Source organism: Hydra vulgaris, chromosome 11 (genome assembly GCF_038396675.1).
Source record: "Hydra vulgaris chromosome 11, alternate assembly HydraT2T_AEP".
Taxonomy (NCBI): domain Eukaryota; kingdom Metazoa; phylum Cnidaria; class Hydrozoa; order Anthoathecata; family Hydridae; genus Hydra; species Hydra vulgaris.
This window is the reverse complement of record NC_088930.1, coordinates 36,549,609-36,563,892: the sequence shown is the minus strand read 5'-3', so window position 1 is coordinate 36,563,892 and position 14,284 is coordinate 36,549,609. Positions and strand designations below refer to the sequence as shown.

General features: G+C 26.7%; 1 protein-coding gene across 1 annotated transcript in view; it reads right to left on the bottom strand.

The window, feature by feature from the left end:
- Positions 1–5,043: 5,043 nt before the first annotated feature.
- The window catches only part of LOC136087254 (trefoil factor 2-like), a 35,884-nt gene continuing 26,643 nt past the window's right edge, over positions 5,044–14,284 (bottom strand). The window contains exon 3 of the mRNA XM_065809716.1: positions 5,044–5,224. Coding sequence (XP_065665788.1) covers positions 5,070–5,224 — 155 coding nt within the window. The 3' untranslated portion in view covers positions 5,044–5,069. The remainder of the gene's footprint in view (positions 5,225–14,284) is intronic.

Here is a 14,284-nt window from a genome sequence, read left to right as displayed (position 1 = left end):
ATATCCTGTTTTAGATGTAATTGTTTTGACACATCGTTTTAATAAATAAACAAACAAATCCCTCATATTTCCACATCAATTTTGTTTACTTTTTCAAAATAATATATTCTTTCAAATTTTCTTAACTATTATTAAACTTAAGCAAGCTTTAAAAAAATTACATAGGAAAAAAATTGTAAATACGTCTAATTATACAAGTGGTCTAAAACTTATTCACAGCACTGTATATGTATGTGCGTATGTGTGTATGTATATACACATACATATTTATGCATTTTATATCTTTCTAAACTAAGTTTGCTTCTAATTTTTTAGTTCTTTTTTGTTTCTTAACTTCCTTAAACTTGACGTTTTGTAAAGATTCTTTAATATTTTACGGACTTAAAAATACGATTGTAATGGGGCTCGGTAATAAGGCTAATTGACGCCTTCTTCTTGCTTCAGCCGTTTTTTTTTGTTATATTTGAACTTTGTATATATTCTTAACGACGAAATAAATGAAACTACAACTAGTTTATATATATATGCCGGTTGACGAACCACGTCCTCCTAATCACCTATTGTATGAAAGGAAAATTTGCCCCGAATCCGTTGATTTAAAAAATTCTATACCTGAAAATGATAAAGAAAAAAACCTAAAATTAAAAACTGATTTTAGATTGCAATATTTAGGCAAACGCGACATGCGCTGAATTCACTTGCATGTCTTACACATCTTTCGCCTTTATTAACTAAGACTTTTGGATTCTTATATTTTTACGTTAATCCAGTTTGAGTTTTCTTGCTGAAATATTTAAAATGTAATAATCCCATCATAGTTTTATTCAAGATTTATTACTCACCCACAGGTACACCTCTTTAGTATAAAATTTAATGTTTATCGATAAATATAAATTTTGTTAAAAATTATAAAAACATTTTAATACTTTGTTGCTTTCACGTTTAGGGCAGTTGCTGCAATAATTTTGGGGCTATTGTGTTTCCAGTGTTCAATCATTGCAATTTTTTACAAAGCATCATTATTTCACATAAGTCTAAAAATAAAGATACCTACCATCGAAAAATTCTGTATCTGGCCCTGTAAATACACTGTGCTTTTATTGTACAAAATAAGGTGCCGGAACTAATCTGTATCTTTTTTTTTTGTCAAAAATGAATTATAAATTAGCTACTAATTTTGTAAATACGTTTTATATATATAAGCATAGTCATGCCTAAGCTAAGCAATACATCACCTCAATAAAAAAAAAAATTTCAGTTGCTGTTTCATAAATGTAGGAAATCTTCTTTTTTTTTTTTTTTTTATAAAAAAAAGAAGGGTTCCCTACATATACAAAACCATACATTATACAAAACTATAAATTACTATAACAAACCTCGGAATCTACTATACAAAACTATAAATTACTATAACAAACCTCGGAATCTACTATACAAAACTATAAATTACTATAACAAACCTCGGAATCTACTATACAAAACTATAAATTACTATAACAAACCTCGGAATCTACTATACAAAACTATAAATTACTATAACAAACCTCGGAATCTACTATACAAAACTATAAATTACTATAACAAACCTCGGAATCTACTATACAAAACTATAAATTACTATAACAAACCTCGGAATCTACTATACAAAACTATAAATTACTATAACAAACCTCGGAATCTACTATACAAAACTATAAATTACTATAACAAACCTCGGAATCTACTATACAAAACTATAAATTACTATAACAAACCTCGGAATCTACTATACAAAACTATAAATTACTATAACAAACCTCGGAATCTACTATACAAAATTATAAATTATAATAATAAATCTTGGAATTTTTTTCAAAAACTTGTCGGATAATTCATTTTGTCTCCTTCCTAGCTTTTAGTGTCTACAACTGAATGGTCAAATTTTATGGAATTAATGGCAAATTAATAAAATGGTATAAAAGTTACTTGATAAATAAAAAACAATTTGTTTTCTATGGAGATTATTTTCAAAATGAAAAATTAATTGACATAAAATGTGGTGTTCCACAGGGTTCTATTCTAGGCCCACTTTTGTTTTTAGTCTATATAAATGATTTAAATAAAACTTCTAACCTTATGAGTATCATTTTTGCGGACGATACTAATTTATTTCTATCAAACAGTGATATTTATGAGTTTTTTTCAAATTTGAATAAAGAACTCAATCACATCTCCAACTGGTTTAAGTGCAACAATTTAACTTTAAACATTGACAAAACAAAATAGATCCTTTTCCACTCCCTCGCAAAAAAGCGTTTTTTACCAAATAATTTACCTAAACTTGGGTCACAAGATTTTTTAGGCATTTACATTGATGGAAATATTACATGGAAGTATATATCGACTTTATTTCTACTAAATTGGCCAAATGTATTGTAATTCTATTCTAAGGTCAGATACTATCTAAATAAAGAAAATTTAATTCAACTCTACTACTCATTTGTTCATAGCTATATAAATTATGCGAATATTGTTTGGGGAAGTACCACTAAAAGTAAGTTACGAAATCTCTACTATCGTCAGAAACACGCAATGCGTTTAATATGTTTTGAAAATCGTTTTTCTTATTCTAATATTTTGTTTAAAATATACCTTACCTTTTAAATTATTGAAATCTAACACTGTATAAAGTTCTTTTTATATAAAATCTTATTTTATGAAACTTTCATTTTATGAAATTTTTATTTGAAAAAAAAAACTTACTTACATTTAGCCGGGCAAAGTGCAAAATAAGATTTAAAAAAAAAGTGTTACAAAATAATACGACATGAAAATAAAATATAATTTTTATACATTTATTGTTAGATGGCAACTTTTAACGTTCACGCAAAATGACTATGATTGAAAAAAATTTTTGTAATAATGATCTTCTTGTATCAAAGAGAAAATAATCCCAAAGTTGATATTTCTTGGCTTATTACACAGAGTAAAAAAAGAATTATTTTAAAGTACCTGATATCTTCAATAATATCAAAGACACCACCAAGTAGATTTCGCTGGAGGAAAAGAAAATATAGAGGAATTTTGGAGAAATAAAGAAATTAGAAAAAGGAAAATATTATTGAAAAAACGATACTGTTGAAGACGCTGCTGATTTAAGGACTTCAATGAGGAAGATTTCCAAAACAATAACTAGAAAAAATATATTTTTTTATTAATTAAACTGCAAAAGCTTATATAAAAAATGATATTTTGTTGCTAACCAATTTCAAAGGTCGTTTAGCACCTCTGCAAACTATGTGCTGTTTTCTTTGATCACCAGAAAAGCCAATTTTATCAAAATTTAACAAATGGCATGAATTGTTTCTGTTAATACCTGCTTCGTTCAATCTTATATGAAGTATGGTGAAATACTTTGATTCTATTTATTGCGCATAAAAAGCTGCTCTGAGTGATGATATATTGCCAACGGCTCTGATGACTAACTTAAAAATTTACTAGTTGATAAAAAGCTTGTACCAATAATTCCCTAGTGTACCATTGGAAAACAGATGAGATTGATCTTGATAATGGAAACAGTCGGTAACTAAAGAGTTGATGGTTTGTAAGTTCTACGAACACCCCAAACGAACAGTTTGATGTGTATATCTATCAGAGTTGATTCAAAAAGTTACGGCAATCTTGTGTTTGAAAAACTACCATTTGTTTTACATACGCCGTTGACATGCCAATAAAAAGTTGCTACTGGCATGCTGAATATATTATGGTGTATGCTTTTTATTTCCTTGCGCCTAACTTTTTTTGAGGTATATTTTGTATTAGAATAGGTTTAGTAATATTAGATTCAATGATAAAAGAAGAATTGATAAATATTCATTGGGTAGTTTGGACGCAATTAAATAATAAAAGCCCTAGCTACCAAGCGAATAAATGGCGTATTTCATTTAACCCAATAATTAAATGTTTCCATTTTTAACTCAAAAATTTTTAGAAAATTTTTTTCTGAACAAAATAGTAAAAAATTTTAATTAAAAACAATTTTTTTTCTATCAAAAACATTTCTTTCGACCAAAAACATGACTAATCATAGAAATAAATTGTTTTTAATTAAACTTTTATACTATTATGTTCAGAAAAAAATTTTCTACAGCATGATCAAAAAATGTTTTAAAATTTTTATTAAATAAATAAGTAGAAGAAAAGAATAAATATTGTCATAGCGACGAAAAGCATGAAGAAAAGAATAAATATTGTTATAGCGACGAAAAGCATGAAGAAAAGAATAAATATTGTCATAGCGACGAAAAGCATGAAGAAAAGAATAAATATTGTCATAGCGACGAAAAGCATGAAGAAAAGAATAAATATTGTCATAGCGACGAAAAGCATGAAGAAAAGAATAAATATTGTCATAGCGACGAAAAGCATGAAGAAAAGAATAAATATTGTCATACCGAATTTATTCCCAACTTCATTCCCGCTTTTACTGTTTTGTTACTTTGATTACTCTAATAATTTTGAATTTTTAATATAAAAAGTAGAAGATTCTTTATGAATCATAGTTTTGTAAAAAAGTGGTGGTTCAGAGATGATCATTGAAATCATTTAAAGATGACTTTATAAACATGTACAATTTACAATCAAAATTTTACAATAATTATGGAACTATAGCGTTGACCAGTGTACTTTGGTTTGTATTGTCAAAGACGGTGTTGTTTGTGAGATTAATAAAATAATCAAGATGTATAAAAATGACTTAGTCTTGTAATCGAAATGTGAAACTCGCATTAAAAAACAATTGTAATAATGCAACAGATCATTGTTTTCAATTCAAACTAAAATATGATGAAATTAAATATAATTAACCATATTATATAAAAGTAATTACCACATATCTATTAATATAATATACTGTAATCTTTTTAATACGATATTTTGCATAAAAAAAAGACTATATTATAGTATATTTTTTAGTAGTCAAATCCCATAGAGCTTTGTTTTTACATTATATGCAATACATGCTACCTTTAAATGCAAAGCACTTTTGAAAACTTAACAAACTAAAACGGTGCATTATGTATCATTTTAGTTTAATAATACAAACTTGTTGGAAAAAAGCACCAAATGACATATGTTATTGAACTATCCCAGCAGCAATTACGCTTGAGGCAATCATAGTCTGATATTCCAGGATATCCACATTCCGTTCTTTCATTAGGAGCGATTTCGGTACATCTGTCATTTTCTATAAAAGAAAAATAAATAAAAATAATATAAATATTTTAAAATTATGAGGTATAACAGAAAATAATTTCACATTTAATAAGTACGCGCAAACCTGCGTTTACAGAATAAAAGCTTATATACACAAGTTTTTATATAACATTCTAGTATTTATTAAATTTAAAAAAGTCACTCATCTTTTTTTATTGGTTAATTAGAGTAAAATTAAACACCGTTTAATCTTAATCAAATCATATTTAGTGTATTAAGTAATTGTAAACCTTTTGTATGCATGGCCGTAGACAGTCATATTTTCGTGCACGAAAACAAAAACGAGAACAAAAAAAAGAAGCCTTGTACGAAAACGAAAGCCCAAACGAAATTTATTTTAAAAACGAGAATAGTATAAAAACGGTTACTTCAATTTTTTTAAACAAAATAAAAAATGAGTCTATATATATATATATATACATATATATATATATATATATATATATATATATATATATATATATATATATATATATATACATATATATATATATATATATATATATATATATATATATATATATATATATATATATATATATATATATATATATATATATATATATATACATATATATAGTTATTATAATATAATATACTTCAGTAATATATTATTCGGACTTATTTGAATTTAGTTATTATATAGTTCGAATATATCTTGAACTGAAAAAAGTTACTTAGAAAGCTACACGATATGTTTTTTTTTTTAATTTTGTACAGGTAGAAAGAGGAATGGTTCAGTGTGGAAATAGTTGAATTACAATGCGTCATCCGACAAATCAGTATGTTTAGCCTTACTTGAAGGTAAAAAAGTATTCAATACAGAGTTGTGTGGAAAGAACCCAACAAATCCTACTGTTTATTCTTCTGTTTGAGAATTGTTTTTTGAAACAAATGACTAAATTTACCATTATAGAGTAAATAATCAATAACTTATACGAGCTTATTTAGAGATGGCTTAATAAATACATAGGTAAATTAAGTATAAATATAAAAATACAAATTTAAACAAAACTGCTTATCTAGCTTAATTTAGGAAGAAACCATAAGTCTGTACACGTTTAGCAGGAAGAGCCGAAAGTTAAGAAATTGAGTGTCATATGGGGATAAAGAGAAATGCAGTGGATTAAGGTGGACCCACACTATTAGATTCGTCCTCAAATCAGAACCAGACATTAATTTTAATGCATTATTCATAGGAAGACCGCATGGCTTTCTTATTTACACGAGGATAAAGTTCGACTAAACAAACTTATTCAAATGATAATCGCAACATGTAATAAAAAGTAACATTAGTGAATAATACAAGCTTTGGAAAATTTGTTTATACCTTGGATTCTAAATATTCAATGTCTGCGTCTGTCAAAATTACTGGCCCTTTTAATGGGGAACTTACTGTTTTAACAAGAAAACTTCAAGGCACGCGCTTCACAATATGCCTAGATGGCTGTAATAAACAAGGTCTTACCAAGTCCTTTTTAGGAGTTTCGGTTTGTTTTTTCTCTGCAAATCCAAAAAACGCATTCATGCTCTGCCTAATTAGTATCTTGTGAAGATGAAGAGCAGATAACAGAACCGGAAGACAATGAGAATATAACAAATAATAAAGAGTGGGAACAAGCTGACTTGATAGTTAAAAACGTAGCATTTTGAAATGCTTTGCATCCAGTCTTCTAATTGTTAATTGGTAAAGGTTGGGTGCTAATTGCACCCAATCTTCATCTTGTTATGCAGTTATTTGTAAAACTTGCATATGATGGTAAATATCATCGGATATTTTTGAAGGTACGTGAATTAAAGGTACGTGAATTGAAGGTACGTAAATTGAAGGTACGTGAATTGAAGGTACGTGAATTGAAGGTACGTGAATTGAAGGTATGTGAAGCCTCCTCATCTGTAGTGGCCTTCTCGGCCTTAGGGAGGTGAATTATTAATAAAAAAATAAACAAAAAAATAAAAGATTAGTGTAAAAGATTTTCAAATCTTCTGTGGTATTGGAAAAAAATTATCAACAAATGTAGCAAGACTGTAATCAACAACTGTTCTACAAGATGGAATAGCACTTACTTTATGGTTCAGAGACTTCTAGAAATAAAGACATCAATCAACGAAGTGCTTAGTGACCTCATTGCTGCTCCTGCAACTCAGCCTTATGTTGAAAGACTTTTTTCAATCTTTTGCTTGCTCAGATATGGACGGAGAAATCAAATGGCACCGTCATCAGAAATGTGAGTTATTAGAAAACTAAATTTTCATCTATTCTAAATGATAATCATATAATCACCATGCCGTCTATTTGCAAAATACATGAGTAAATAGTAAAGTCAATACAATAACTATTCATTAGTTTTTATTGCTAACAATATTAGGGAGCCTTTTTTTTAGTAATATCTTATTAAATTTATAAAAATTTTACCGCCCTAATAAAAGGTTGTTGTTTTGTTTTTCGTTTTTTATTTTTGGTTGAGATAAAGGTCTGAACCCCTAGCCACGGCAATGGGTGTATAATGTTTCATTTAATTAGGTTTTTTTATTTTTGTGTTTCCTTAAAGCACCAATTCCTACTTCTTTTATATATTCATGTCTATATATTTATAAATTATATTACATTAAAACTAGATGATACAAAAAAACCTATACGTCCAACAAAAATTGGAATAAAAAAAAAAAGAATAAAAAGACCGAATTAGATTCTTCAAACTATAGACCAAAATAGTTTGCTTCAATTGTTAGCAAAATAACGGAGAAAATTATTTGCAATGTTATAATGAACCATTTAACTTTTAATAAATAAATAGCAGCTGAACAGCATGAACTTGTTGAAAGAAAAATTGTTCTTCAAGTTTGTTAGAGACTTTTGATTTTATTACAAGAGAAATTGAAGGTATTAATATCAATATAATATTTTTGGACTTTGAAATATCTTTTGATTCGGTTTCTTTATTTAAATTGTGTTGCAAGCTTTATGGTTATGGTTTTCACTCTTATATTTAAGCATTCTTATTAACAGAAAACAAAAAGTTGTTCTGAGTGAGTTTGTTTTGAGTTGAAAGGAAGTTGCAAGTGGAGTACCCCAGGGTTTTGTTCATGACCCGCTACTATTTGTAAATATATAAATGGCTTAAAAATACTAAACAAAATTAGAATTATTTGTAGATGTTGCTAAAATTATGTCAGCAGTTATCAATGAAATAAAAAGCAATGCTCTTCAAAAAGACTTAAATACGTTGTTAGACTGGTCAAATAAGTGGTCAATAAAATTCAATAGAAATATATGCAAAGTTTTAGATACCGGTTAAGTAAATCCTCAATTTAACTACAAATTATAAGATCATATTTTACAAAAAACAGAAATTGAAAGAGATTTAGGTGTTACAATATCAAATGATCTCAAGTAGGAAAGTCATGTTATCAGTGTTGATAAGTGTCAAATAAAGTTAATTGAACACTAGATTTTATAAAACATGCAATTAAATATCATAATGTTGCCATATTAAAGTTCTTATTCAAATAAACTATTTCACCACTGCCTAAATATGCAGCATCAGTACCCATTTGTATCAAAGATATTAATAGACTGGAAAATGTATAATGTAGATCAGCTAAGATTGAAACACTGAAAAGCATCTGTTATGAAGAGAGGAGAAAAATATTAGGTTTAACAACGTTACCAGAAATTTAATAGAAATATTTAAAGTTTTGAGTTCAGCTGAATATATTAGATTTAAGGAGCCTTTGAGATTTTACAGCCATATTGTTCAGGAATTGTCACAATGAAAGACTTTATCGAGAATTTCGTACAAAAATATACAGGGTTTAATATTTAATTATCAATTAATGAAATATTAAAACTTATCGTTTTAATATTTAATAAATTACCAATTAATTGAATATTAAAACAAATTTATTATCACATGATGCAATTGATTCTGCTAGCAAAATCACTTTTATAAATAGAACAAACAAAATTCTGAACTTTTGAGAGCAAGTTATATTCATAAACTATTTTTATTAACAAAATCTTAAATTTAAAGGCTGTTCTAAGTCAACACTAGGTAGTTTTGACTCAATAAACCTAAATAGTTTGCGCAGCATTTTTTATGTTATATATATATATATATATACATATATATATATATATATATATATATATATATATATATATATATATATATATATATATATATATATATATATATATATATATGTTATATATATATATATATTATGTTATATATGATAATAATAGATATATTATGTTATATATATATATATATATATATATATATATATATATATATATATATATATATATATATATATATATATATATATATATATATATATATATATATATATATATATATATGTTATACTATAAAATTAATTTAACGTGAACTGAATAAGAACTAAAATTATTTACTAAACTAAATTTAAAATTAGACCTAAAGACTTTTCCTCTACACTGAATAAAAACTAAAACAAGAATTATTTTTTGAACAAAAATATCACTTTACCAGTGGTACAACTGTACAAAATGGCTAAAGACCCTGCCTTCCCTAAGCCTCCACTTGTGTACTGCCGTAGACAGGTGTAGGCTTAGAGAAGGAGGGAGCCTTCACTCATTTTGTTTTGGTTGCGCCTTTAAATAAATATGTTTATAAACAAGTTTCTTTTTTTAAATGTCTGTAGAAAAGTATTCTTTTCTATAAATATAATAAATTTGCTGTTTACGAGCCAGTAAAATACTTCATCAAACTCGTTTTTTTGAGTTGCTTATTTTACTTCATATCAAAAAAAATATTTTTAGATATTAAATTACCACAAAATCTCATGTAAAACTACGAGAAAATATTAAAAAAAAAAAATTATTGGCGCTATCAACCCGTTAAGTAACTTAACTTATATGGAAATGCTCTAAACTCTACTCAGTTTATGTTATCGTATTTTTATTGTTTCAGCGATGTACATCCAAAAACAATGAACAAATGCATGGGGCCGTAAATAAATAGGTCTTCAATGTAAACGTTTGAGTCTCCGGGTGTTTTTTACCTTTTTCATTTAAAAAAAGTTATAATAAAAGCAATACAGCTACTAATTTAGGATATTTGAAAAGGAAAACTTGTACAACCCACCCATAAAAATATATATCTCTGTATGCATAAGATGTAAGTGTTACAACAGAATGTTGAAATGTTTAACTGTTAAGAGAAAGGTTGCTTGCGCCCCGCTTCTTTATAGCATCCCTCTCTGTTTAAAAATGTCTACGACCATGGTTTGAGATTGGGTTAAGATTTATTTTAAATTATTTTTTAATTGTTTTTAAATGCTAAATAAATAATAGTTACCCATCTAGAGCATAAGTTTTTACTAAAAGCTAAATAAAAAGATTTCCAAAAAACATTTTTGGCCATCCTTGGTACAAAAATAATTAAAATAACATTATTTTTTCTAACTTTAGCTTTCCTATTTTTTAAAGCTTTAAATAATCGAGCATATTAAAAAAATAAAAATTAAAACAACCAGGTGAAAATATGACAATATAAGCACTGCTATTTTTTAAAGATACTTACAAGACTGTTAGGCTTGATTCTAAAAATTTTAAGAAAAGCGTTAACAAAGTTTTCCTGAAATAAAAAACAACCCACATGGCTGCTTCCTTTTTTTTTCTACTATTAAGCAAACAAAGAAATCTATTAAAGGTACTGTATTTAGTGGTTTTTTGAATTAATTGTTTATTGGATATTAGATATGGATAATGTAAAAAATAAATTTTTATGTTAAAAGAATAAGTCGTAAATAAATCCAATGTTTTTTCGGTAGTATTGATTGTTTGTTCATGATTCGGTTAGTTAGAAGACAACCTTTAAATAACTAAAATGAAAGTGAAAGCAACGCAACAAAGATGTCTATTAAAACGAGAAAGAAAGGTAACTATATATTGTATAATTCAATTCAAATAAGACAGAAAATGTAATTAAAACTATTTATTGTTTAAAAAAGCACAACTTTTTTTTTTTTTTTTTTTTTTTTTTTACAGCAATCATTATTATATATTTCAAGAACAAATAATATTTACATGTCTCCAGTTTATATAAATGTCCACCACAAATATTTACAATAACTAAAGAGCGTTAACAATGCTGTTTTACGCATGCGCGTTTGACATTTTAACTCGTGCGAGTTAAAATAATAAACTTGAAAGTTTGTAGTTTATGATATAAAATGCTGGCTATTAACCCATGCATTAAAAAAAATATATACGCAAGTCCGTCGCACCACAGGGCTACTAGGGACTTGCTTGTCGTTGTCGTTGAAAATATATGTTATTTGTTGAAAATATATATTAACATATATTAGTAGTACTATGTAGTTGTAAGGAAACTCGCAGAAGACCAAGTAAAGTCTTTTCATCGAGAACCTTTAAAATACAAAATAAACTAAAAATTTAAAGAGTAAAGACACACATTAATTTTTTGAGGTCTACTGTTCAATAATATTTTACTATGTATAGTTGCTAACGATTTTTTTTTTTTTTAATTTATTTTTATAGCTCAAATTGTTCTTTTTACATTTTATTATATTAATTGTTCTTTTATATTTAATACATATCGATAAAACTAGTTTTGTTAATTATGAGATCTTTTAGTTTTTTCTTCAGGGCAATAAGATTATCCAATTTAGTAAGTTCTATATTTTGAGGTATTGTTTTTTTGTATAAATAGGGGCCACGGCATACAATTGAAACTCTCGAAAATTTTGTTTTTTTTATGGGCAATGTAAAGTTTCCGGTTCCTTGTGTGATATATCTGTTGGCGTTGGTTTGAAAAAAGCTATCAGTAAAATGAGTTAGGACAAGTCCGAGCTTATATTTGAGCATAAATAAAACATTTTGGTAGATGTTAATTTGATATATATTTAAAGTATTCAAGTTTTTAAGTAAAGGATTGACATGAGTGAATTTATTTTTATTATAAATCAATCTTGATGTGTTTTTGGTGTGTATATAGAGAACTTAATTTAGATTTATTTGTACTTCCCCAGGCAATATTAGCATATGTTAGATAGCTTTGTATATAAGAAAAGTAGAGAATTTTCAGATTCTACTGGGAAAGTCTAGTTTTGACTTTGTAAAGTATGCCGATATTTTTTGATATTTTTGTATTTAATGTTTTTATATGGGCTTTCCAAGAAATCGTTTCGTCAATAATTATCCCAAGAAATTTAATAGTTTTTAATGGTAGCATGCTTGGTATTTTGTTTTTTTGCTGGTTGGAATGAAACAAGATGTATTTTGTTTTTTCTTGATTTAAAGATAATTTATTTACTTTAAACCAAATGTTTAGACTCTCAAGGTCATCATTTGCAGATTCAAAGAGATTTTTAATTGATGCTGATGAATAAAATAAATTTGTGTCATCAGCAAACATTATTGCATCAAGTTTTTATAGTGATTGCGGAAGATCGTAAATATAAATTAAAAATAAAAGAGGACCAAGAATGGAACCTTGGGGAACTCCGCATTTTATTTTTAGTAAATTAGAATCTTTATTTTCGTTCGAAATAACACATTATTGTCTGTTGCACAGATAACTCTTAAACCAATCTAGGCTAGTATTTTTTATTCCGTATTTTTCCATTTTTTTTTAGTAAGATATCATGATTAATTGTGTCAAATGCTTTGGATAGGTCTATAAAAGTTCCCAATACAAATTGCTTTTTATTAAAAGAATCACTTATGCTATTAACTAAATCTAAAATTGCATGTTCTGTTGAGTGCTGTGCTTGAAAGTCGAATTGTTTTTTATTTAAGAACTTGTTTTGAATTAGGTATTCATTTAATCTATTGTACATTATTCTTTCAAGTATTTTAGAAAAGGTTGTAAGTATTGAGATTGGTCTGCAATTGTTTATTAGAAGTTTCACCGGTTTTAAAAATAGGTACAATTTTAGCTACTCTTAATTTATCTGGTACAGTTCCTGTTATAATTGATGATTTAAATATTTCGAAAAAAGGTTTGCGTATCTCCGAAAAGACATTGACCACGATATTACTGCAAATGTCATCTATACCTGGAGACTTGTTTGTTTTAAGAGAGTTTATTGCCTTTTCGAGTTCATAAATTTTTAGTTTTTTAAATATTAATTCGTTGTTGACACTAGTTAGATAAGTTTCAAATGAGTTGTTTGGACAAATGACTTTTGAAGCTCGATTTGGGCCTATGTTAAAAAAAAAACTATTAAACTTTTCTGAAATTGCATTATTATTGTCATACTCTTTATTATCTATGACAATTTAAGCAGGTAAACTATTTATTTTGCAGGTTTTTATCCCAATTATTTCTTTCATGATATCCCAAGTTTTTTTAATATCACCATTTGTGTTTTTATTTTATTTGATTAATAGCTTTTCTTTGAATTTTTTAAATTTTTTCAAACAAGTTTTTATACTGTTTGCAAACATTTAGGTTTGCCTCATTTCTATTTTTTAAGTATTGAATATAAAGTTTTTATTTTTTTTTTGAGGATTTTTAAATACCTTTGGTGATCCATGGACATTTTAAGTGTTTTTCTTTTATTAATTTTACTTTAATTGGGAAGTGCATATTATAGTTTTTTAGGAAAATTTTTTCGAAGTTATTATAAGCAGAGTTAATGTGCCCAAGATTGTATTCATGGCATACCTTATCCCATTCTTCTGCCGACAGTGAGTCTTTAAATTGTTGAATAGCAAATTTGTTGATTTTTCTTTTATAAGTTTTAATTTTACAACTATTATTAGATTTTATATCTTGCGTCAAGGAGAAGAAAATAGGAAAATGATCAGATATATCTGCCTTTATTATTCCTGCCTTTAGAGAAGTATCAAATAATGAATAAGTTAATATATTGTCTATTGCAGTGATTGAAGTTGGAGTTACTCGAGTTGGCTTGTTAATAATTGGGAAGATGTAACGTTGAAGCATTTCGTCAAGAAAAAGTTTAGTATTGGCATGTTTATCATATTGTAAACAATCTATGTTTATGTCTC